The sequence below is a fragment of the Thunnus thynnus genome, chromosome 7 (genome assembly GCF_963924715.1).
Source record: "Thunnus thynnus chromosome 7, fThuThy2.1, whole genome shotgun sequence".
Taxonomy (NCBI): Eukaryota; Metazoa; Chordata; class Actinopteri; order Scombriformes; family Scombridae; genus Thunnus; species Thunnus thynnus.
The window spans coordinates 32,423,159-32,449,421 of record NC_089523.1 but is presented as its reverse complement, the minus strand read 5'-3'; the positions used below and the strand labels follow the sequence as shown (position 1 = coordinate 32,449,421).

The 26,263-nt window shown below is 39.9% G+C and overlaps 2 protein-coding genes across 2 annotated transcripts in view; one reads left to right on the top strand and one right to left on the bottom strand.

Moving 5' to 3' along the window:
* Positions 1-20,289, top strand: part of capn5a (calpain 5a) — a 36,368-nt gene extending 16,079 nt beyond the window's left edge. Inside the window, exons 3-13 of the mRNA XM_067595528.1 lie at positions 757-888; positions 11,659-11,867; positions 12,182-12,374; positions 12,475-12,668; positions 13,739-13,816; positions 14,072-14,267; positions 14,367-14,489; positions 15,584-15,780; positions 16,633-16,754; positions 17,559-17,695; positions 17,806-20,289. Coding sequence (XP_067451629.1) covers positions 757-888; positions 11,659-11,867; positions 12,182-12,374; positions 12,475-12,668; positions 13,739-13,816; positions 14,072-14,267; positions 14,367-14,489; positions 15,584-15,780; positions 16,633-16,754; positions 17,559-17,695; positions 17,806-17,982 — 1,758 coding nt within the window. The 3' untranslated portion in view covers positions 17,983-20,289. The remainder of the gene's footprint in view (positions 1-756; positions 889-11,658; positions 11,868-12,181; positions 12,375-12,474; positions 12,669-13,738; positions 13,817-14,071; positions 14,268-14,366; positions 14,490-15,583; positions 15,781-16,632; positions 16,755-17,558; positions 17,696-17,805) is intronic.
* On the bottom strand, positions 5,468-7,942 carry ompa (olfactory marker protein a). The gene is made up of 2 exons (XM_067595530.1): positions 7,688-7,942; positions 5,468-6,570 (listed from the first exon to the last, which is right to left on the bottom strand). Exons 1-2 carry the CDS (start codon positions 7,754-7,756, stop codon positions 6,139-6,141), a joined length of 501 nt encoding a protein of 166 aa, XP_067451631.1. The 5' UTR covers positions 7,757-7,942; the 3' UTR covers positions 5,468-6,138.
* Positions 20,290-26,263: the final 5,974 nt, after the last annotated feature.

The window sequence follows — 26,263 nt, the reverse complement described above, 5'->3', positions numbered from 1 at the left end:
CTGGTTTGATAAATCCTTTTCAAAGTAGATATAGTTGAAGTGACCTTTATGTAAACCATGTATACGTCTCATGTCTCTGGGTGTGTGTGTGCCACTGGTTTATCCCGTCTCTATCATCTGGCTGCCGTCTCTTTAGTCTGCCGCTCGTAGCCTCTGTGGTTTGTTTTGCTTTGAACATTTAGAAGCAATTTCTACTTGATCAGAGGGTTTTTCTACCCTGTATTTACTTTATGATGAATGACTGACGCCCTGCTTCACATTCCTCCACAACTGGCGACCGCCCAGTATGACCACAGCCCCCCCGCCCCCCTCGCACCCCCCGCAGCAGCTGCAGGTGGCACCACAGTAGAAGTACAATATACAGTAGCAACAAGTGGGCTGAAATATGATATATTGACGTTTCTATCTGTCTCTAAGAGGGAAATTAACTGTAAAACTCATCAAGGAAACTTTGAAATGATCACATGTTCAAAAAGAATTCATAGTTCCATCATTTTATTGGTTATTTGTTTGTTTTTCTTTGTCTTTCGGCCATATTTCCAGGTGCAGCTGGAGTGTTTTCAGTTTGCTGTAATGTGGCCTGAAAGAATTATTTTAATCTAAGTTGATAAACCATTTAATGGACACTCCGATTAGTGATTCTCAGTAAATTTAAAGGACTGTCCCTCTTGTTTTTATGTTGTTCATCTAGTAAGAACTGCTGGCAACCGCTTTTATGTAAAGATTAACTGATTTCAATCACCTTTATCCTTCTAGGAGTTATGCAGCGACCCCCATCTGTTCGTGGACGGCATTAGTGCCCATGACCTGCACCAAGGCCAGCTGGGAAACTGCTGGTTTGTAGCCGCCTGCTCCAGTCTGGCGTCCAGAGAAGCACTATGGCAGAAGGTGAGACAAAGACGCAACATTTATTTAAAGTAACAACGTCGTAGATCTCTGTTTCGTTCTCTCTGGCGCCACCTATGGCGATAAGTGGTAATTTCAGGTGTGTTTTTGGACCTCACTTCCCAAAGAACCAAACAGTGTCGCCTGTGTGACGTCAGTCAGTTGAAGAATGAGTCTGTTGCATTAGCTCCATCTATCCTCTCCGGCTGGCCAACCACTGGCCACCGATCACCACGCTGGGTGACGGGAAAGGCGCCACTAATGTTGTGATTTTTTACCGGGAATGTCACCACCATAGACTGTATATAAAGATGGACGTCATGACAGCCCCCCAAAAGTGAAGCCAAAACATCTGGATCGCCCTCTGGTGGCGGGCTGCAGTATAGGTCATAAGTCCCGCCCCCTCCATGTTAGTAGATGGGACATGAGCCAAACTAGATCCCAAAGATGGTTTCTGTCATTTCAGGTCGTTCTTATCATGCTGATATTTGTCCAGGTGCTCATTTTTCTTATAAGTTTGTTTTTAATTAGTTATTTGACGATATAAGAAAAGGGGTCTGACATCATGATTGACAGCCATGACAACCGCTCTCAAACCTCGTCCTGGCTCTAAATGAGGTCACAAAAGCAAGATGGCCGCTCCCCGAAAGGAGATACTTTGGCTTCCATAGCAGTAGAAAGTGGCGATGCGTCGTCCATATTTATATACAGTCTATAGTCGCCACTGACACCCAGTTCGTAATACTGCAAATGCAAAGATTTTCATCATAAAAAGGAAATACTCAGAGTTAAACAGATGAAAAGAGGACGACACTCAGTGAAAACAGTTGCACACAGTTGAGGTGAAGCAGTTTGATTGATTGTAGATTTGAATTGTCCGGGGTTAGCGAGAGTGTCGATCTTGTGAGGATGTGTTGAAAATAATTCTGTGTGTTTGGTGCAAAACACCTAAAGGCAGATTTTCCAAGTTCAGAATAAACCTGCAGGACTTGAAACATAAGACAGTTAAGGGTCAAATCATGGCAATGCATGAAAAACCTTAGCCCTCCCTTTCATCTGAGGGGGGGCAGTGTGTGAGTGGGGACAGCATAGAGCTCAGCAAAAAACTACAGCAGTCATCCTGCAAAAAAGAACGAAGCTCAACTTTTGCCAGACCAGAACCAGGCCAATCACATGCACCAGTACATTCCTGGTCGATAACTTTGTAACATGAACTCCATATTTGACTGTTTTCCTTCAAATCCTGTCTGTCAGTATTACAAACTGCTCTGTGCTGTTCTGGATTCCGATAAATCCTTAAACACATTAATCTCTAACTCCAACTCGACTTCCTGGATCGTATTTCATTGTCTCACTGGTGTCTCAAACAACACCACACCCCCCCACCAGCGCTGCCCCTCTGCGTCGAAGTACCGGACTGCCGGATCTGGTCTGAATGCAGCCTTAGTAGAGCGAGTTTGTCCAGCAGAGATGTTTTATAGAGTTTAAAATGTCCAAGAAGGGATTTATGGATGAAAAGATAAAAGTGTTTATCATGCTTCTCCAAAAAAATCTCCAAAAATGAATCTGATGGCATTAAGTAGCACATATGTGTGTCGTGCAGCTCAAGGAGGCGTCAACATGTGTTGAACAGGAACAACCAGGGATTGAACAACCAGACGTACGATTAGAGGAGAACTGGCTGAGTCACAGCCGGTAGAGCAAGTTGTGTGTGTGTGTGTGTGTGTGTGTGTGTGTGTTGATGGGTGTGGTATATGTGCATGTTAGGGTTTGACTTGGTGTGTATTTACTTAAGATTTGTGTGTACTGTTGTGTAACTCAAGTGATTACACACCTTGTTTTAAAGTCTCTGTTGATGCCATATTGAAATACACTTTATCAACCACACAGTAGTGTGTGTCTGTGTGTGTGTGTGTGTGTGTGTGTGTGTTGTAACAGCACCCATTAAAACATTTAAATTCTTAATAATGATGCATGTAATGGCAAATCATTTATATAAATCACTTTTCACCAATCAATCACTGGCCTGGTGATTAGTGGACGACCAGCTTTTACATCCTGAGCTCATAAATCATTAAAACATCAGCGTGACTCACAGTTTAAATGGTTCGTTATCACAGATTGACATGTGAATAACAATACTGGACTCATATCACAGCTGCTTAATAAAGAAACATTTCATCACAAATTAAAATGAGTTTGCACGGATCCACCTTGTGAAAGGAAGTTGATCTGGATGCTGCAGCAACCAGGAAGTAACATCTTTCATCCATAAGGTGGCACCAGTGACCTTTATTAACAACAGTGTGATTCAGACATGGATGCAGCTCCATGTTTGCTCCATAATCACACAATATAATTAACATCATTCATCTCTAAAGAAGACAAAGAGTCTCTTATTCTCTCAGTTTAAGATGAGGTTACAGTGCATCATCCTGAGGCACTGAGACATGATATGAACGTGTTATTGGAGTCATGGTTGTTTTTTTTCCATTGTTGCTTCTGTCGGTTGCCTCTCTCTCTCTCTCTCTCTCTCTTCCCGCCTGGACTCGGAGGGACTCTGCAGCTCTCAGTTTTCCATCAGCTGAAGGGAAACTAAAGGCTGTTGGAGGTGTCGTTGCCTCAGCGGGCCGGTCTGTTGTCGTGACGCCCGTCAGTGGTCCAAAAAACAAACACTGCTTCTAAAACACTTATTAATCTTCTAGTGTTATTAAGGCAGTTTTATGATAATTATAACAATATTCTGTTATTCCATAGTACAGTACAGTATGTAGAGATATCTCCTAAAGATATAATCCTGCAACGTTTATATTATAAACTGCTATAATCGGCTTGTTTTTCATTGTTTTTCCTGAATATTCCCACATCCTAAAAGAAATTTGACAAAAAACAAACACAGAAATGGATTTTTTTTTTAATTAAATGTAAAGAGAACCTGTAGTTATGCGGGTTCTGTCTTGTTTCTGTCTTGTTTCTGTCCTTACTGGAGCAGTTCTGGCTCTCTGACTTTTACCATTTGGCTCCAGTGAGGTGGAAAAGTTTGGTGGAATTTTCCCTTCTGTTTCCCTTCAGTCCTGTTCAACTGGGAAACACAGGGAGACAAAACAAAGAGAGAGAGAATCAATGCTAATGCCAGCGACAGGAGCGGCTTAGGATCTGACTCTAGTTGATGTTCTGTGTTTTTTACAAACACCAGGCTGGTTTGTTATTCACAGATTAAACAGTGAAATTGGTCAACGTGAGACCAAAACTCAATCAAATCTGTCTGGATGTTTTTACTGTGCTTCTACTGGAGGAGCCCAAAAAGGTCTCTAGCACCTTCATATCTCTGAGATTGGTCAGGTTTCCAGCTCTATATTTATATTCTGGGGCTCTACTGGAATATCTTTGCATGATTTCAAGTTAAAAACTCCTTATTTATCTTGTACTGGTCCTTTATGCAGCCCCTCAGTTCAGCCTCTGTCTGAAACAGGCCGTTTTAGCTCCTGTCTCTTTAAGGCCCCGCCTCCTGATGAGCCCACTCTGCTCTGATTGGTCAGCTCTCAGGAAGCTTCCTCCGCCTCCAGAGGCTACGTAAACAAGCTATAGTAGCAGGATTTCACTTCTTTTTCTCCTTCTTTACTCCAAATTTCAACTTCTCAAATCCATCCGTACATGTTGGAGCCGTTTGCGTGATCAATCTGATCAATCTGATCAATCCGACGTCATCAGAGGAAGTAGAGGTAACGTTGCAGGTTGAAGCCCTGACTTTTGACTTGCAGGCAGGATTTCAAGTTTTGCACCTTTAACCATGTTGAACATAGACATCCAGCATCATAACAACATAAAAATAACAGAAAATCACAAAATGCACGATATGATCCCTTTAAAGGCGACAAGAATCATTTGTTTTTTACTGAAGCTCGTCCCGACTCTGAATTCCTCTTACTAACAATGTTTTCAGCCTCTCTTCCACATTCTCCCCCGCTGCACCTGTTCATCACCGATCTGTTGGTCACGTCCATGTGCTCATGTTAAGGAAACAGCAGTCCTCTCATTCATTTGAATGGGGTTAGTTGTGTTTAGGCTGTGGGGGGGTTTTGACTATCGCATCAGCCTGCGGTGAGAAAGTTTTGGAGAAACGCAACCCGACGTTACAAGGACAAGGGGAGGACATTTCTCTTCGTTTGATAAAAGTAAAGTTAGATTTTGCTGTCGGCTTCCTGACTCATTTTCAAAAAGATGAGTGAGAAAAAGAGAGAGAGAGAGGCTGTGGTCGAGCAAGCTAGAGTGAGTGGAGAGAGGGAGCGCTGGTAGTGAGAAAACCAATGAATCGGATCAATAAAACGTTATTTGCTGATTGTTTCACAGCTGTTCTAGAGCACAAACTCACTGACACGCATCTCTGCTAAACGCCTGATTTGGTTTGAAGCCCTTTGAGGCAAATCTGTGTTTTTAGCCTTTATTAATAAACCTGATTTGACTTGACGTGACTCCTCTCCTCTTGTTTCCTCCTTTCCTCATCCTCCTCTGTCCAGTAACACCAGTAATAACCAGTAAGCACCAATGAGAACACAATGAGAGAAACTGGCAGTCGTCCAAACACAGCTTTCAGTCGATGTTTAATAGACGTCACACAATCGATCTGTTTGGTGTCGAGCTGACAGTCATGCAGTGTGAATATTTGATATTCCATTCACCGCTACTTGTTTTGCAACTACCTGTAGCACATATGAGTGAATGAAAGAAGAAACACAATAATACCACAACAAGAAAAATAACAAGTCATTCAATACACACATATCCATAATCACAATATTCAGCTGATCAATACAGACGTGTTTTATTTACCAGAGGAAGATTTTCACTGTTAGTTTCGTAACTTTTGAGTTTATATGAGTTATAAAAATTCAGGTATTGATTTCAATGTTTTGACATTATCATCCAGAGGAAACATTTATGAATCATCATGTTTCTGTTCGCACATTGATGATTTATGTTTTAGATAAATTGATCTTTTAACGTGCAAGAGGATTAATTCCATATTTAGTTTATATAAAGTGCTTTCCTGCTTTTTGTCAAAAATACTTTATTTAAAAGCTTTAAAGCTTAAAATCTTTGTTTGGCTTTTTGGATTGAAATGTTAGAATGAATTGTTGTAAATTAAAGAGGCGGAATTACAATCTGTTCAATTACAGATTAATCAATAAGTGAGAATATTTAAGCTGATGCGTGTCTGACTGTTTGAAGAGGAGATGCAGAGTGTTTATTGATTCATTTCTCTGGTGTGAACTCGACTGAGCAGCTGAGATTCGCCGCCTCTGCTCCGTCCTTGAAGGCAAACAGGAAGTACATGACCTTCCTGACCTTCGCCAGCTCAGCGATCCTTTCGCCGAACTCCTGCATGTCCGCCTCCAGACATTTAAGCGGCGAATCCTCGGGGTCGACGGCGTTACGCCAAAACGTTCCGATGGGCTCCAGCAGCTGACGGGTCATCAGGTTGGTGAGGTCGGGGGTCCAGTGCTGGGAAATACCGGTGATGGTGACGCGACCGTGGCCGGTGAGGGAGAAGTACCAGCGGGTGAAGTTCAGCTCCTGGATGTGGAAGTCCAGCCGATACACGGCCTCATGGGGAAGAAGCAGACGCTCGCCGTCCTGACGCTTCTGTCCCGACCGCTGCAGAGACGACACGCGAAGACGCATCATCTGCAGACGGAGTAAAAGAACACACAGGAAGAGATAAAGGAAGCGGAAATGAAGACGAGTCGGAGAAGGAGGAGTTATGTGGAAAGCAGGACCAAGATCAGGAGGCCTTGAACCTGTTTCTGATCAGCTGTGAAGAGATTTATGCTGGAAATACAGTTTTGTTCTGCTACAAAACAGTTTAAACCATTCCTGTTCTGTTATCTACAGCCGTCAGCTGGTGTGGAGTAATACTGGAGCCATGTTTTTATATGTGGGTCCCTGTTTTGTTTGTGTGGTAAAGTTATGCACCAAGAAACTACAAAAGCAGAGAAGAAGAAGAAGCCTGTTAGCTAGTAAACATGGATGCAAACACTACAGGATCACACACTCATACATCGTTATTTGATTTAATTCATTTGAAACATCAGATGCAACATATTTTTATATTATTTATAATATTTTGTTTAATTTTTTTGTCAGAAAATTGAGAAAACATCTGAAATATTTGCAAATCTTGTTTCGTTCAACCAACACAAAACCCCCAAAATATTCAGTTATCTACAATATAAAACAAGAGAAAGGCCTTAACGTTTTGGAAAAATGACTTAAACAACTAAATCGACTAACGGCTGCAGCTCTGAACCCTCTCTTCTACATTTGATCAGTCACATGATCTCAGGAGCTGCTGACCTCCATGTTAGCCGCCGCCGGGCGGTCGGTTACATCACTGTCAGAAAGGATGAAAATCATGTTTGAGGCAAAGCGTCAGACTAACAGTCAGTATTTTAACTCTTCTGATGAGTCACACTGGAGACGTTAAAACACCAAACTATAGAAACTTTAAGAGCAGAAGATTATTTCATCTGTTAAACTGGGGAAAAAGCATCCATGTCCAAAAAGTAAAGTGTTTTATTACAAACTTTCTCAGGACATAAAGGATTTCTTAAAGATATACATGATTAATTTTCATCCAACATGTTAAAACTGCAGAAAACCCCAGAAAAATGATAATATTTGTTAATGTGCATGAAACCTGCAAGGTGCAAAAAGAAAACTAATCTAATCAGGTTTTAATATGTGGTTGCAAGACAAAAATGCAACCACATTAACAGACTTTGTAGTCCGTGTCGTGGCTCACCTCCGTCAGCGCAGTGTCTTCTTTAAACTCCAGCACCATGGCGTTGGAGGGAGATTCAGCCTGGTCCATGTCCGACTTCGGAGGTTGATAATCCCGGGGTTAAGGAGAGGGCAGGAGGGCCTGCCTGTGTGGACGGATGCTGTGATAGATGGAGCTCTGGAAGAGTTTCTGATTTTACCACCTCTCTCTCTCTCTCTCTCTCTCTCTCTCTCTCTCTCTCTCTCTCTGTCTCTCATAGGCTCGTATACCTTCTCTCTCTCTGCCTCCACCTCCCCTTTCCAACTATTTCCATCCCAGTGCAGCAGTTTCTCACTTTTGTCCCCCCCTCCTCCATCCCCCCTCTGCCCACAGGCTAGTTTTGTTAGGACACATTGACACATAAAATGAGAGAGACAAGATGAGATCAATGTGAAAACAGCATCTGTCAGAATAATTAGTTGTTCCTCTCTTGTGTTGCTAAAAGCTTATTTTAATCCTTTCAAAGCCTGATAAGTGACATTTCTGCACCAAACATATTTCTTAACGTGTTTATAACATGCAATCGAGTATTTTACGCCATCATGGAGGAATCCTGAGCATCACTGAAACCAGCAAACTGCATTTGTTTGCATTATTGCAGAACAAAAACCCGTCACATCTCTGCACAAGTAGAATAATTTAACTTGGAATATTATAGAACAGGTTAGAAATGTCTGAATATCAAATGAAACTACTCTTAAGCTTCTTTTTTTTTTTTAAGGTGTCAAGGAGGTGGGTGATGTGTGAGGGTGCTAGGCAACAGGAGGCGCCGATGACGTACAAGAGGGAACTCTGGGAGTTTCCCGAGGGCTTCTGGGAGCTCGACTGGTCTTGGCTCAATGGATCAGTTATTTATTTATATCAGTCATATCACTGAGGATTGTTAATTTGTGTGTGTGTGTGTGTTAATGTGTCGTCAGTAGGGAGGATACGGGGTAGGAAACGTTCCCTTGTTAAAAACCTCGTAAATCCTCCGTCGCTCTTGTTAATTATAGATGCTGAAGGTTAGTTAAGGGGAAACGTGTGGAAAACCTTTTAGAACTAACAAATTGTCAGATGTGATTATTACTTTTGGTGAATTTAAGTCAGTTTTAAATAATAATATCTTTATTTATATAGAGAGTTTACAAAGTGCTTTGACAGACAAAGCAAAAGCAAAGACATGAAACAGATTTGACCTTAAAAAGATGGCGGCCGAAGGCAAAGAAAGACAATAAAGAGATGATAAAAAGTTTAAAAGAAAGATGATCGAAAGACAACATTACATAAAAGCAAGTCTGTAGAAATGGGTTTTAAGAGGTGATTTAAAAGAAGTCAGTGATTCTGCAGCCTTATCTCCTCAGGCGGGTCGTTCCAGAGTCGAGGGGTCCTGATGGAAAACGCACCTTTTAGATTTAAGCCTCGAACAGCCAGAAGGGCCCCACCTGAGGATTGTACGGGGTCAACATATCTGTTATGTAGCTTGGAGCTTCAGACCCAGACGTGTTCTAAAAGTGATCAGTAAAAATCTTAAAATCAATTCTAAAACCAACAGGGAGCCAACGGAGAGAAGCCAGGATCGGGTTGATGTGATGTCGTCTGTTAAAACCAGTAAGAAGCCGAGCTGCTGCCTTCTGGACCAGCTGGAGGCAGAACAGGGATTTTTGTTTTTGTTATACCGGAAAGTAGTAGGAACGGTGGAGCATCGGCTTAATTCTGGAAATGGTTCTGATTTGGAGGAAGCAGGACTGGACAACTTTGTTAATGTGTGGTTTGAAACTTAGACCTGAATCAGTACTCTGAGATTTCTGGCGGTGGGCTTCATGTAGGTGGATAGACTGATGGGGTTATATGGATTAGGAGGGCTGAACAGTATGACTTCTGTTGTTGAATTGTTGAGTTGAAGGAAATTTCGTGCCATCCAACAGTTGACAGTTGGAGGATCTGGACCATCCGGCTCCTAATTTATTGGTTTTATTTGTATTTTAAACACTTTTGGAGACTCGTACCTGTTTATGTATCTGAACTGAATATTATTTGTACTCTTTTACAGCGTGCAACAGTTGACTTTGCCTGTTTATTGTTGTAATGTTCTTAGTTTTAACGGGTTAAATAAAAACTGGAGAAAAAAGAAAGAAAAAAAAAGATTTGTATTAGTTCTCATCGTATAGAGGAGCATCTTTTAGTGGAATTTAAAACAGGAAATAATAATAATAATAATAATAATAAATTAGATTTATATAGCACCTTTCAAAACACCCAAGGCACTTTACAGAAAAAGGAAGAGAAAAAAGAAAACTAAGCCGAGCTTAAATAATAAACAGCTGAGAGGTTAACTGGTTAACTGTGGGCCAAAAGCCTGAGCAAACAGGTTTTGAGGGCTGATTTGTAAGAGTCCAGAGGGTGGGGGGGCTGCCACGCTGAAGGCTCAGTCTCCGAAAGGGTGTCGGCAGCTGCGGGGGATGGAGAGCAGTCCTAAGTCCGAGGACCGCAGGCTTCAGGAAGGTGTGTGTTGGTGGAGGAGGTCTGAGAGGTACTGGGGGGTCCAGGAAGTGGAGGGATTTGTAGGTGAGGAGGAGGAGTTTGTAGAAGATGCGGTATTTCACAGGGAGCCAGTGTAGGTGAATGAGAGCGGGGGGTGATGTGCTGCCAGGGTTTGGTGTGGGTAAGAACCCCGGCAGCTGAGTTCTGGACATACTGGAGCCTGTCCAGGGTTTTACTGGGAACCCGGAACAGGACTCCATCGCAGTAGTCCAGACGATTTGAGATGAAGCCACAGATCAAGGTGTCAGTAACGGTGTTTGAGAGTGACGGCCGGAGTCAGGAGATGTTCTTGAGGTGGAAAAAGGCATGAACACTTATTCTAACACTTTGATTTTCTAAAATGAAAAGTGTCATAAAAACAAAAACAGGATTTTTAAGCCTCTTTCCACTTTTATTTGAATACAAATACAAACACTGAGATCTCTGCACATCCCTAGTTCCTATAATACTAAGTTAAGCCAGTTAACAGTGATGTAGATTCTTCTTCTCTCCCTCCTTCTCTCTCTGTCTGTCTGTCTGTGTGCAGCTAACAGATTATATAATATACTGTAGGTTGTTTGCCTGGACGCTGTAGCTGTTGTGTTGTATTCAGTGTTTTGCAGATACAGATTCTGCTTGATGTAGTTGGTTCTTCAGTCGATCTGCTGCATAAAGAGCTTAAAGTAACTCGATTACTGTATGACTTTCTGTGTTTCATGCATATAAGTGAGAGTGTGTAAGTCGTTCATTTGATACATGCGTTGGTCTATTTAGATTTAATTTAGTATTCAGTTATTTTCTTGATTAATTGATCGTTTGGTCGATGGTGATAAATGCAGCCACAAATGTTTTTTGTCTCCACCAGTAGTCCATAAATCAAAGATATTCAGGTTACTATCATAAAAGACTAAAGACACCAGAAATATTGACGTTTAAGAAGCTGATCCCAGAAAAGTTTTGTATTTTTTTGTTAACCAATGACTAAAAACGATTAACCATTAATTTTCTGTCAATCGACTAACTGATTAACGGTGATTGTTGCAGCTCTACATTCAGTACTGATCTGTATCTGTATCAGAATCTAAGCTTTGTACTTCATATATTCCTGTACGTATTTCCTCTAAATGTGACCATAAATCTGTCAATGTTATAAATATTAGAAGTTTAACTTTGTTGATACAATGATGACACTTTCAGAGTTAATTTAACATCATTAACGCTACAACACACTGTCATATCTACAGTTAATGTCCAGCAAAGCGTCACTATGTCCGATACCTGAGTGGATGTGAACGGATTTTATTTCTATAAATAAGTTTATGAATCGTATAAACAAATTATTTATCTCGCAGTATTGTACACAAGTCAAACCTTGCTTTATATTTTGAACTGAAACCTAAACTCTGACAGACGATCGTGCTCATGAGATCTTTTTTTTTTTTATCCTCCAGGTGATTCCCGACTGGAAGGACCAGGAGTGGGATAAAGACAAGCCGGAGTCCTACACCGGGATGTTCCACTTCCGGTTCTGGCGGTTTGGCGAGTGGGTGGACGTGGTGATCGATGACCGGCTGCCGACGGCGAACGGAGAGCTGGTTTACTGTCACTCCAACGACAGCAACGAGTTCTGGAGCGCGCTGGTGGAGAAAGCCTACGCCAAGTCAGTACTGGCACTGAGTGTGTGTGTGTGTGTGTGTGTGTCTGTGTGTTGGTGTGTGTGTGTGTGTGTGTGTGTGTGTGATGTTGAGTCTGTGTCATATGGCTCATAACAAAGAGCAGGAAGTAGAGACTGTTTCTCAAATGTATCATGTTTATGTTATGACTTATTTTCTGTTGCAGACAAAAATGAATCAGCATCAATAAAATGTGTTAAAATGTTGTGACACAACAAATACGTCTGTATGCGTTAATGACTGTTGGTGTGTGTGTATGTGTGTGTGTGTGTGTGTGTGTGTGTGTGTGTGTGTTTTCTAGGATGTGCGGATGCTATGAGGCGCTGGATGGCGGCAACACGGCCGACGCTCTTGTGGATTTCACCGGAGGCGTGTCGGAGCAAATGGACTTGATGGAGAACGGAGTGAAAGAGGATGAAGAGAAACGCAACGAGCTGTTTGAGAGAGTCCTGAAGATCCACAACAGAGGAGGCCTCATCAGCTGCTCCATCCGGGTGAGTAGAGAACAAACCCCCACACACGCTGCCGGCTGAGTGATTGAATGAATCGATTTATGATGTACGGGCTGACTTAACCAACGCCGTGTCGTCCCAGGCAACCAGTGCAGCAGACATGGAGGCCAGGCTGGCCTGCGGCCTGGTGAAGGGCCACGCCTACGCGGTGACAGACGTCCGCAGGGTGAGGCTGGGCCACGGCCTGCTGGCCTACTTCAGGTCAGACAAGCTCACCATGATTCGCATGAGAAACCCCTGGGGACAGAGAGAGTGGAACGGGCCCTGGAGCGACAGGTGAGGAAGACGAGTGTGTTAACTGTAGATGCATGAGTCAAGTTTGACATCAGCCAAATCATCCAGAATCCTCCAGAATCCTCTTTTAAAGGCAGTATCAAAAGTAAAAGTGTAAAAATTAACCGTATGACTGATATTATGTATGACATTCTTAGATTATTAATGCTGATGTAACAATCTAAGAAATGCACCGTGCTAACTAAGCTAACAGTTAGCGTTAGGCTCAGCTCCACCCTCTCGGTCACTTCTGGCTCCAAAAAAATCCAAGATGGCGACGGTCAAAATGCCAAACTTGAAGTCCACAAACCAATGAGTGACATCACGCTGGCTATGTCCATTATTTTTATATGGTCTATGGTCGGACCGCTCCACAGACTCACAAGATAAAATAATCATTACAGGTCTTTTTCTTTTAATATTGGATAATTTTTGACCAAATTTTTTGACCAAACCAAAAGTTTAGAGGGGAAAACAACACTCAGACATCATAAAAATGACAACTAGTAACAATAATAATAATAATTTTCTCTGAAATGTAATGAATTATTAAGTAGTAAAAAGTGAAAGTACTCATGTTGAGTACAACTACCTGTATTCGAGAGGAAGATCTCAGGTTTCTCTCAGCAACATTTCAAGGGGAAATTCTTAATGTGTCTCAGTGACAAACACAAACTTAACAAAAAGTCCACACTAACATACTAAAGCTGACATTTTACTGCTTTAGATATCAACAAATATGAAATGATGTCGTAGACCAACATTTGAAACTTGTAAATCATGAATCTGTTGAGAAGCTGGTGGATGATGATGGTCTGACCATTTAATTCTGCCCAGTTTGAAAACACACTGACTGGTTTGAGGTAAGTTTTTACTTTGGTGTTGACATGTTAACTTTTTACTGCACACATTTACTGTTACCTTGTTTATTCATCTCTGCCAACAAGCTTTTATTATTAAGCCCAAAAGTCATTTGATGCAAAGATCTTCACTCCATTTAAAAAACCTTTACGACTCAGTGGTTTCACCGACATGTAGCTGAAGATAACTGGCTTTTTTCTGCCTGTTTGCAGCTCTGAAGAGTGGCAGAAGGTCAGTAAGAGTGAGAGGGAGAATATCGGCGTCACTGTGCAGGATGACGGCGAGTTCTGGTGAGTTTTAGTGTAACGCTGCCCCCTGCTGACAGGAAGCCGCTGCCTGCATGAGACTTTCATTCACAGACCTACAATTGTTCTCAGGCATCTGTTATATTAACATTTGTACAACCTTCATCTAGCAAAAATTATGTATATAATAAAAATATATCCTACTGAACGTGCACCTCAATCTCTTTGTTGAAATAATGTTATTTAATCATAAATATCTCTGATTAATGATGAATAAACAGAATTTCTTTCTTCCTGCAGGATGACATTTGATGACTTCATCACTAACTTCACAGACCTCATCCTGTGTCGTCTTATCAACACCTCCTACCTGAGTCTCCATAAGACCTGGGAGGAGGCTGTGATGCGGGGCTCCTGGCGTCGCCACGACGACCCGCTTCTCAATCGAGCGGGCGGCTGCACCAACAACAAGCAGACCTTCCTCCAGAACCCGCAGGTGTTTACTTTCTCTAAGTTTATTCATCATTATCTCAGACTCATGTACTTTGAAACAGTGACAACTCTTGTTTTGCACGTCTCATCTCTTGTGTCGCAGTACGTGTTTGACGTGAAGAAGCCGGAGGACGAGGCGCTGATCTGTTTGGAGCAGAAAGACCGCAGAGCCAGACTGAAAGAGGGACGAGGAGAAAATCTGGCTATCGGCTTTGACATACACAGGGTCAGCTCAGTGTGTGTGTGTGTGTGTGTGTGTGTGTGTGTTTTCAGGACATTCACAGATGTTATAATAAAATCCTTTAGGTGTAAGTGTAAACTGAACTTTAAATGAAGGTGGATTTATTGCAGGCTGTTGTATTAGATTGGATGATGTTCCTAATGAACTAGCGAGTAGTTATATATTGTGTAATCCAGTGGAAGGTGCAGTTGTGTTGTTTGTAAAGTGTCAGTACAAGAATTAGGCCAAATACTGTTAAAGCCTCTGGAAACATGGCTTGAAATCATAAAAATGCATATATGATATCAAAGCTGAGTTGCTCATTAAGCGTCTACGAAAATCTGAATGAAAATGAATATTCATAACTATCAGAAAACTGAGCTCAAAAACAGCTCATTTGGCTGCTCAAACCATTTCTCAGGACTGTGTGGGCGTGTCCAGATCACATTTGATTGACATCTCACTTTCAGCTCAAGTACCGTTTTATTTTCTATTCATTCACTAAAACGTTTTGCTGATATTGAATAAACTATCAAATGGACCCTACTTGGTTAGAAAGCTTCAATAATCCACTAACTAACGAACTAGGTTAGACCACCTGAAACTGTGTTTATATTTAACTATACCTCCTGGAGTATGATGCTAATCGTTTTAGCATCTTCCATTCACTTACATGAAAAACAATCCAATAAGAACTGAGGAAATTGTTTGCACAACTCTGCACTACTTTGATACTGGAAAAATACAATTTGCAGAGTTTATGAACATGGAATATCTCAGCCGACTGTCAGTATTATTCATTAAAAATATGCTATTTAGACCCCAGTTTGTGGGGTAAATAATCACCAAAGGCAATAAATATATAAATAAAGCTGGTTTCTTGGCCACTGCTGGATTAGTTAATTGGCACCATGTGTAGAAAAGATTTGTTCTGTCAACTTAAAAAATAACCAACAGTATCAACACGCAGGTGTGTTTGATGCCAAATACGACTAATATAATATAAAATATGTGACACAGCTTATGAAATATTATATATTTGTAAATTAAATCTATGAATCTATTTATCTATCTGTTCCTCGCTGTCTCTCTCTGTTCAGGTGGAGTTAAACAGGACTTACCGTATGCACGTCACCCAGCAGAAGGTCGGCGGGAGCATCTACATCAACTCGAGGTCTGTGTTCCTTCGCATCGACCTGACAGAGGGGCGCTACGTCATCATACCCACGACCTTTGACCCCGGCCTGGAGGGAGACTTCCTGCTCCGCATCTTCACCGACGTGCCGTCTGACTGCAAGTAAAGACACGATGCGCTTGTTTGAATTCTGGTTTTGTTGTTTCCGTTTGACCGTTTCAGTGCTTGTTGTTCAGCAGCATTACTGGATATCAAACTGATAAATTCATATTGTGAAGTGAAATCCACATTGTTTGAACGCTTCAATCAAAAGCACAATTTGAAATGTGTCAAAGGAAAATTCAAACATATAAGAAAATATGAAAGAGAAAATTAATTATTAAGATTAAAAGCTATTTTTTTGTTTTGTTTTTCAGTTTCATCCCTACCTTTAGCATTTTAACCCTCCTGTTGTCCTCGGGTCAATTTTGACCCGGGAGAAAATGGATTCAAAACAGTATCCTGACTAAGAAATTATGAATTATTTCAACTATAGTTGAGATCAGAGGAAAATATGTTGATGGACTATGGCAGACTGGTGTTGCCATAATATACTGTTAAACATGGGCTAACCACACCCTGACTGACTTGCTATAATATACCTGACTAAACTTTTACATCTACCAGTCTGCTATAATCCATCAACATATTTTCCTCTGATCTCAATTGTAATTAAAATAATTCATAATTTCTTAGTCAGGATACTGTTTTGAAACCATTTCAATTTTTTGATAGCACATAATGACACCTGTTGTCCTCCTGGGTCAAAATTGACCCGATGACAACAGGAGGGTTAAACATAACTTTTCTTTGTATGTAAGTTATTAGCATGTAAAACAGTTTCCAGATCACCAAAAGAAAGAAAAGGTTTTATTTTTGTGATTGATGTTGTGAACTAAACATGTCTCCCTGTCCGTCTCTCTGTCTGTCTCTCCGTCTGTCTCTCTGTTTGTCTCCCCGTCTGTCTCTCTGTAGGGAGCTGACTCTCCATGAGCCTCCACAGACCTGCTGGTCCGGGTTGTGTGGTTATCCCTCTCTGGTCACTCAGGTCCACATCCTGCAGGCTAATGGACTCGCAGGACAAGACTCTGACGGAGGTAGATTTGTCCTCAACACTGTAATCAACACTGACTCAGAGACACATATTTGCTTTTCACCATCATCTGTGTTTTTAAGGTGTTTAAGTGTGAATTATTATTGTGTTAGTTTGTGTTATTATCTTTAATCCTTTATATTTTGGGTTTTTTATTATTTAGAAGTGTTTGTGTCACTTTTAAAACAGTTAAGAAAACTCACCTGCAGCAGTTTCCAGCACAGTGTCGGTATTGGCCAGTAGATGTCAGTAGCAGCTTTATAATGTCAGTGACAGCTGCTGTACTGTATTCTTATATTGGAGCAAGTTACACCAGTCAGAATGTAAAATAGTTATGATGGCAGACAGCTGACTATTTTTGCTGCACAACATTTATTTAATTTTTATGATTATATACCAATACATTTAGTTAACTGCATGCACTGTATGAAAACCTGAAAAATCAACATAAAAGTCAAGTCAAAGTTAGTTAAATTTGTTTTCAGATTTAGTGATTGTGAGATAAAATGAAAAAATGTTTATGCTGTATTGTCTTGTTTAGGAGTATAGTGACCTCACGGTGCCCAAATCTTTCCAAATCTTCATTTTACAGTCAGTGTTTTAGCTTCTGCTACATACAGTATGTTAGACTGTAGCTAATTACAATGGAGATGTGGTTTGCTGTTGTAGCTTAGAAGCTCAGACAACATGTCCTGATCTTAAATAAAACATAAATTAATTAAGTCCATTAAAGTGAAAGACATGTTGTTTATCCAGAGACAGAATCAGCTGTTCTCAGATGCTTATATATGTGTGTGTGTGTCTCCAGTGTCGGACCCCTATGTGATAATTCGTTGCGAAGGACACAAAGTTCGTTCTCCAGTCCATAAAAACACTCGCAGCCCCGTCTTCAACACCAAGGGGCTCTTCTACAGGAAGAAAGCCAACCAGCCAATCAGCATTGAGGTTTGTGTGTGTCTGTGTTTGTATCCACGTACAGCTGACGGGAAACTGTAAATATACATATAAATATGAATGAATCAAGCGGTGACTTCCTCTCTCACTGTGTCTCTCAGATCTACAACCACAACGTGTTGATGGATTCCTTCATGGGTCAGGTGACGCTGCCAGCCGAGCAAGGCGATTTCCAGCAGACGCTCCACCTGAGGGACAAAGGCAATCGCCAGGACAACGACCTCCCCGGGACAGTCACCGTCACCATAGTGACCAGCACGGTGCTCACCAACATCTGAGACGGACCACGAAAAACCGTCCAGTCAGGGTCGAATCAGCTGTGTCGTTAAAGTTTACCAAACTACCGGTTTACAGCTTCACAGTTGTTTACCTATAAGGGCAAATATTCAGCATGAACAGAGCGTTTACATTTTACAAGACTAACTTTATAGAGGAATTGATGAAAATTACAACACTTTTACTGTGTTGCTCTTAAATGTCTGTTTACAAAATCATTTACATTATCTGTATTGGGTTTATTTGTATATTTTCTAATGATTTGTAGCTTATCCTTTCGGATCTTATGTCCATATCAACCACTATATAGCAGCGTAACACTGTGTTTAAACACAGCCAGCTTCCATTGTGGCATTAGATAATATACATATATATATATATATAAGTCTTCTCTTCACTAACGCGATGATACCACTTGTACACACGCTGCAACAGGAACAGCACTGGGCTGTATGATAACTTTAATGGCCACAGTCGCCCAAAAAGACTTTTTCTTGCACACAATCAACACAAAAGAGTTAAAGCTTTAAGACAATTAATACTTTTTTCTAAGCATCACACTCAAAAAAAATGACTCTGTATTATCAGAATCTGATGAATCTTAATGAAAAAAGCCGTATCAGTAAATTAACTTGTGTGCAAGGAATCAGAAGGAAGTCAGTCGGGGCGCGGTTAGCCTAGCTTAGCATAAAGAGCTAGCCTGCTCTGACCAGAGTGAAACAGAACAAATATCAAAACCTCTCAGGTAACATTCACATCATACCTGTATACTGTGGTTAAAATAAACTGTGGTGCCCATTTGTTTGTTTTTTTTTAAATCTTTTTTTAAAAAAAAAACTGTTAGTTCAACTTCTACATGTAAGAAATATACTGAGATTGAAGAAAGTCTCTGTTGTGGTTTATAGTGTGAAAGCAAAGCGGAGCAGTTTGTAGATAAGTGATGAATTTGTTAAGATCTTCTGTTGAAACAATCTACTAAAACTGACACTGCACTATTTTATGAATCATTAACTCACATTACATGTTTTAATCACACTTTCTGCACAGAAAAACATACAACTTCTTTTTCAAATTGTTATTATTAAACTTTTACAGTGCAAAAAAAGTAAAGAAATACAAACAAACTAACTAATAACAGTCATAGTCATGGAGGAGGAGAAGTAAAGTACTTTAATATTGTATTTAAGTATAGTATTTGAGTAAATGTACTTATTTACTGTGTGTAACAGCTTCGTGTCCAGAGGTGCGAGTTTTTCTTTCTTTTTCTTTTTTAAAATGTTTCTCTTTGATTGAGTCTCTGCAGATAAACAAAGCTGGACAAGACATGTCAGCTGAGACTGAGGTGTGCAGGGGGGCTTCTCATGTACGATGATGATGATGATGATGATGATGATGATGGTGTGTGTGTGTGTGTGTGTGTGATGATGTACATATACGTGTCCACAGAGAATAATGAGAATTAGATTCACATCAGAAGCTGATATAATAACAATAATAATTCATCAATATCAGCATCAGTGACACTAATAGTAGCTATATCAATAGTTACAATAATAGAACATATAATAATAATAATAATGATAAATGTGTGACTTCTGTATGTTTTGATCAGCTCACTGAACCTCGATTGGTTTTGCCAATAAAGGTTATTTATTGACGATGGCAGCATGTTGTTATAATGTTGATAAAAAGAGAAAAGCCGTGTTATAGTATGTTTGTATTTTTCATGGTGTAATCTCAACATCACTGTAAATGAAGCTCACCCTCAACGATTCCTCCGAGAATCTTAAATAAAGGTTGAATGAATAGAGGTGGAAATCACGAACCGTTCAAACACATTTCAGTACGAACGTCAGTATTTTTTTCATCTCTCTCTCAGAAAGAAAACAACTTATTTCCTCAAACGTTAAACCACTTTCTTTAATGCCAAATGCAGTTTATTCTCTTTAAAATGTGTGTTCAGCTGGTTCAGCGGCCATCTTTACTTCCAATGTGTGACACCACTTACCACATCCAGACTTTCTAGTTTGTCTGTTAGATTTTATGAAACTTTTTTTTTTCTTCAAGATGCCAAATATGAAATGTTTTCCTAGTTTTGATAGTATGCATGGACTGGTTGTCATTGTTTGATTGATTAACGTCTCCTGTTTGAATTTCTCTTGTTGATAAATTCTTATTTTTTTGCATTCAGTATTTTCTTTTTGCAGGTGTCTGGTATTCTGTTTTATTCTCCATCATCGTATGAGTTTATTGCTTAATGAATGTTTGTAACCGAAACGTTGCTTTTTCAATAAAACTTACTGACAGTTTTCTCTTTAAGCCTCTTGACTTGCCGTGAAATGACGTAAGGTGACCTGTAAACGAAATAAGACATGAAAGGTTGCATGAAGATTGAACTTGTTACTGACATGATTCTGGTGGTCGACATTCATCCAGGTAACAGGATGTTGGTTCCTCTGGATCAGGGGCAACTTGGACAGTTCAAAGCACTTTTTCATTTTACAATAAATAAAACCATGTGCTGCGTCGGCTTTATTGCCTTTACAAGCAGCAGAGTAGTTTCTTTTAGGTCACAACCTTTTCACTCAGTTATTTAATCAAGTATGTTTTGTTTTATCTGCATATTCAGCAGTTCTCTCTAACTGCTCCTCCATCTTTACATTACATTTCAGGATTTGCATGTCACCAAAACTTTTGGCATAATTGCAATACCACATTTCTGAAATCAACAAAACATTCGTGTTAAAAATGACTGAAATATTTATATATATATATATATATATATAAATGCACCTGAGAGTCACACAGTTCATTAAAGCCAGTCAGTTCATCACAGGGTCATCTATGAAAGCAATGAGAAATGAAAATATGCATTTATGTATTTATTTTACTGACTTTATCTCATTGTCTTTCTACAAGAGCTCACAAGACAAAAAGGACGGTTTACTATTTAACAATGTGTAGGATTTTATAATCGTGTTTTTCATATAAGGAACTAAAGCGGTCAGATAAATGTAGAAGAGTAAAATGTACAATATTTCCCTCTGAAATGTGGTTGATTTGAGGCATAAAGTAGCATCGAAGTCCCCCCCCACTCAAAAATATGTTCCTACAGTTCAATATTTGAGCTTCACTGTGCAGAATGATGTATGTTTGACACTTGAAGGCTGTTTTCACATTTAAGTTTCTCATTGAAAAACTGATTTTAAAGGGGACCTGTTACACTCATTTCCAGCTCTATATTTTTATTCTTGGACTCCACTAAAGTAGCTTTTCATGATTTACAGTTAAAAACTCCTTATTTATCTTATGCTGGTCCTTTATGCAGCCCCTCAGTTCAGCCTCTGTCTCTAACAGGCAGTTTTAGCTCCTGTCTCTTTAAGGCCCGCCTCCCGATGAGCCCACTCTGTTCTGATTGGCCAGTTTTCAGGAATCCTGCCGAGGGGCAGCTGTGTCAGTTGTGTTAAGTTACTGCTGATGCAAACCCAACATTTCCTGCTTTACTGCTTCATATTAAAAGCTTTTAAATGACTGAATAACAGGAGACATCTCAACACTAGCAGAGCTTCGTTAGCGACACTAAAAAACCAGCTGACTAAACAACATCTGGAGATATTTGGAGCTGTTTGTTGAACAGATCAGTTAGTAGTTATGTAGGGAGGAACAGTACAAACAGAAACAGCCACAGTGATGATGATGTTTGATGAAGAGCTGGAGACAACCAGCACACCTCCAACAGGTAAACAACTTATTTTACTTTGCCCTGCTGTGTAATGAAGTCATGGCTCATTGTGACTACCCCCAATACAATGAAAAAATACCATAATGTTAGCGGAGCGGAGCAGTGAACTGGTGCACTGTGTGTGGAGCAGATGACCATATAAAGAAATACATCACCAGCCGACGTCGGCTCGGGCTGAAAGTAGAAAAAAAACAGTTGGAAACCAAGTGTCTGAAGCATAAACTGTAAAAAATATGGACGTAGTTACCATGACGTCACCCATTGGTTTGCAAACTGCCGTTTTGAAGCCTCGAGTGTAACGATTTGACCATCGCCACCTTGGATTTGGCCATCGCCATGTTTGATTTTTGGAGTCAGAAGTGACCATATTTGGACGAGAGGGTGGAGATGACCATAGCGCTAGCTGCTAGCTGTTAGCAAGGTGCATTTACAATCTATGGTTAACAGTGATCATGCTATAGGCCTAAAACCGTTAAAACAAAATGTACTCACCGAAAAAACTGATCATCCGACTCATTGATGGCCCTTTTATTAAAACCAAACGCTGACCAAGACTGTTTTTAGGCGATAACAATGTTACAGTTAACTTAAGTGAACTGAAAACACGCTGTGGGACCATAATTTACAAATGAACATCATGCTGTATTGAAGAAGACTTGAAACTAGTGATTGAGATCATAAACTCATCAGGAAACAGTTTACTGAGGTAATAAATCAAGAGAGAATTAGGGTCATTTTCTCATAGACTTCCATACAATCGGACTTCTTTTTGCAGCCAGTAGAGTCGCCCCCTGATGGCCATTAGAGATAATGCAGGTTTTTGGCACTTCCACATTGGCTTCATTTTTCAGTGCCGGAGGTTGCCGCTTGGTCTGAAGCAGCTGCTTGTTGCTCACAGAGATTACCGCTACATATGTTTACATCATTATTTGACACATTGGCCACATTTAATATGAACATCTGATATAGAAACATTATATATATGACTGAAAAAAAATTGTGACATCACAACTAGTTTGGAAGCCAATCCCGATATTCAATTTATACAAGTGTGATGTGGAAACTCGAAGCCTCCAGTGCACAAACACTGAGAATAAACTTTACAGTGAAGGAAGGATCTTTTGTTTAATGAGGGAGAAGTAGATGTAATTTTAAGGATTTTTTTGTGGAAAAACGATATCAGACACATTAATATTCAAAGTAGAATATTTTATATACATATTAAAAATATCTAGAGGGGATCTTTAATTAAAATAAAGTAGCTCAAAAAAGTACAGTACTTGAATAAATGGTTACTGTGTGTGTGTGTGTGTGTGTGTGTGTGTGTGTGTCTAATTACAACCTCCTCTATGTTGAACCTCATCACCCCCGCTGACTCTCTCTCTCTCTCTCTAACAGGGATCAGTGGCAGTGAATGAGCAGCTTGCTGTGTTAATACCAACAAGAAAGAGGGAGGGAGGAAAGACCTTCACATGAGAGAGAGAGAGAGAGAGAGAGAAGAACAGAGGAAGAAAAGGAGTCATTTCTGAGAATTCAGAATTGAAAGTAAGAAGAGAAACAAACAGGTAAAGAGTCATATATCTGCCGAGAGAGAGAGGGAGGTAAAGAGAGAGAGTCATACTGACGAGAGGAGAGAGAGAACAGGTAAACATAAAAAGAAGAAAAAAGTCTGAGGACAGGAGAAAAATGACAGAGTCATTGTTTTTCTTCAAGCTCCTGCTGTGGGATTAACAGGTTTCCCCCAGACTTCCTGAAGAAAGACCCCACTGTCTCGTTATCCTCCGTCCTTCATCCCTCCGTCCACCGAGGAAGACGTCTGTGGCGACACCAGAACTGGAACGAAGGAAGGACAGAGAGAGAAAAACAGAAGAGTTCAGATCACGCAAAAGGGTAAGGACAAACAGTCAGGTAGTAAGCTTATAGAGGCATGTTGGCTTTAATGCCTAATCCCTTTACTCTGTGTGTGTGTGTGTGTGTGTGTGTGTGTGTGTGTGTGTTTGTTTGTTTCTTTGTTACCAACAGTGTTTATATGGATCCTATGAACAGAAAAGTATCTTTAAGATTAGGAGTTGCTTTTTAGATCATAATCTGCTTTATTCATGAATAGACATTTTATTTACATAAAACATTTCACACACAAGGAAAGTGCTTTACAAAATGCAAAAGAATATAAGAAGAGAAATAAGAACAATAGAAATTTAAAAAAGAGGAAAAGAGGCAAATAAAATCAATACACACTAAAAATTACTGAGTTGAAATCAATCCAATGTGGGTCAATACTGCATCAACGCAGTTATGGCTTATTAAAAGTGTTAGTTAGTGTTAGTGTTTATTTACCTAAACTAAAATGATGTCATGGTTGCAAACTGCTCTAATCTACTTTAGCTCTTTTTAAACTTACGTGTCGCTATTTGTCACTAATTGTTAATATTATGTGCTTTGCAGTTTTAAATGTTATATGACCTTAATTTTGTACAACTAAGAAGCAATCTGTGACAGTTTTAAGGTTTTAATTGAGCTTTTGTCTGGCGCCAGGTTCAAATAAATATATTTTGGTTTAGATAAATATCACAGTAATATAAAACAATTACTAACGTTGGGTCAAAACAACTCATTGGTACAAGGTAAAGTTAACCCAGTATTCCATTGGTGCCATATTGACCTGAGCTAGATGATTTTTAGTGTGTTGGCATGATGTTGTGTAACGGTTGAACAATATTGGAGAGAAACATTATATTCATTTTGTGTGATTTTTGAAGGAGTGAATGAAGGAGAACGTTTGTTTGGTTGTAGCGTTCACAGCTCATAGATGTTAGCAAACATTCACAGGGATGCACAAAGGAATTTTATGGATTATTAACAGGTCACAAACCAAAAAGGTTTGGAAGCTGAATTTACAAGAACATATAAACATAATGTCATAATGTGCACACCTGAATGGAGTTTCTGATTAAATAGGACAACATAATAAGTTAATTGATTATTTAGAAATAATCAAATTCTTGTTTTGCTTTTCCAGTGAGGTGAAGATGTTGTTGACTGGTTGTGTATCTGTGCTAGTTCGAAAAATAAATGTACAAGTTTAGAAGACCACAAAATCATTAGTCCCTTTACACTTTGCATTAAAATGCGTCTGGTATCCAGATTGTCTCTAGATATGATTTAACCTGATTACATCTACACCTGGAATCAATATGTGTCTCCAGTGTTGAGATCCGATCGCTCCGTCCAGCACAAACAACCGAACTTCACATCCTCCTCAAACAACAACAACAAAGAAAAGATGGAAGCTGTTCATGAAGCTATGCTATTGTACGGACTTTTGCTTGCTTTTCGAAGAGGAGGAAGAAGCCGACATTCGGTCTCGTCTTGACTTCATCCATCTTGAGTATCCAAAGCTTTCTCGCTGTTTTCTTGCTAGTAGCTTAGCTTGCTAACTGGCTAATGGCTGCTACCTCGCTGGTTTGGAACAGTCGCTTTATTTATTACATATTCTACCCATGTAGTTGTTGTATGTGGATTGACAACGCAATTGCATTTACACTTCTAGATATTGTGGCTCTATATTAACGTCACCAAGTTCCTCCTTTCCTCTCAAGTCTCAATGGAGTCATCGTCCCTACGGCTGCTAGAGGCCTTTGTCATTTGAACATAAAAACATGTTGTTTTGGGGAACTTCCTGAAAAGACTTGCTGTCTTGTTTTTCATCAGGAAGGAAGTCAAAATGAAAAATTAGTTAAACCTGCAGTCCTGAACTTTCACATATAAATGAACGTCTGTTACATTCAAGCCAAAACGAGTTCAAACAATGCGGATTAAGCCAATCACCAGATAAATCTATTGTATTGTGTATTTCACAGGATACAGAGTTTTTCATAATGTGTTGGGTTTGACGTTCCTGCGCTGGCCGGATGAATACATACATCATATACTCTCTGGGCAGAGCATGCACACTAGAGACTTCCGCCGGCTAACTTCTGGTTAGCTCTCTGCTAACTTGAATGGGGATAAAATAATTTAATTGTGAAGCTCTTCTAGACTTTCCAAATGTTATCGGACTGAATGGATCAAATTCTGATGGTGAAACGATTCATTTCATGAGGGTTGTGCAACGCTCAAAACAATTTATCCACCATTTTACAGCTGCAACAGTAGTGACGGAGTAGGCTAAGGTGGAGCCTGTGATGTAAGCACATGTCAACAATGTTTTTGTAATTACTCTCACTGCCAGAAGGGGGAGACATAAATCCTGCAATGCAGCTTTAATGGAGTTCACAATAATACGGTTCTACTGTATGTTGTTTATTTTTATTTTAACATCTCCTTCACATACATTTGTTTTACTTTCATGTACTTTCTTGTACGCTTCAACCTTTAAAAGCCAAATGAGTAAACAAAGTCTAATTTGATTTACAACAGCCATGTGACCACTGAATGTGACTTTGGACAGGTTGGGTTTGACTCCTGGTCCCTCCCTGGGCACTCACAAAGCTTTTAGACTCTTATCTTGATGCATACGTCATGATATCATTGTCTGAACT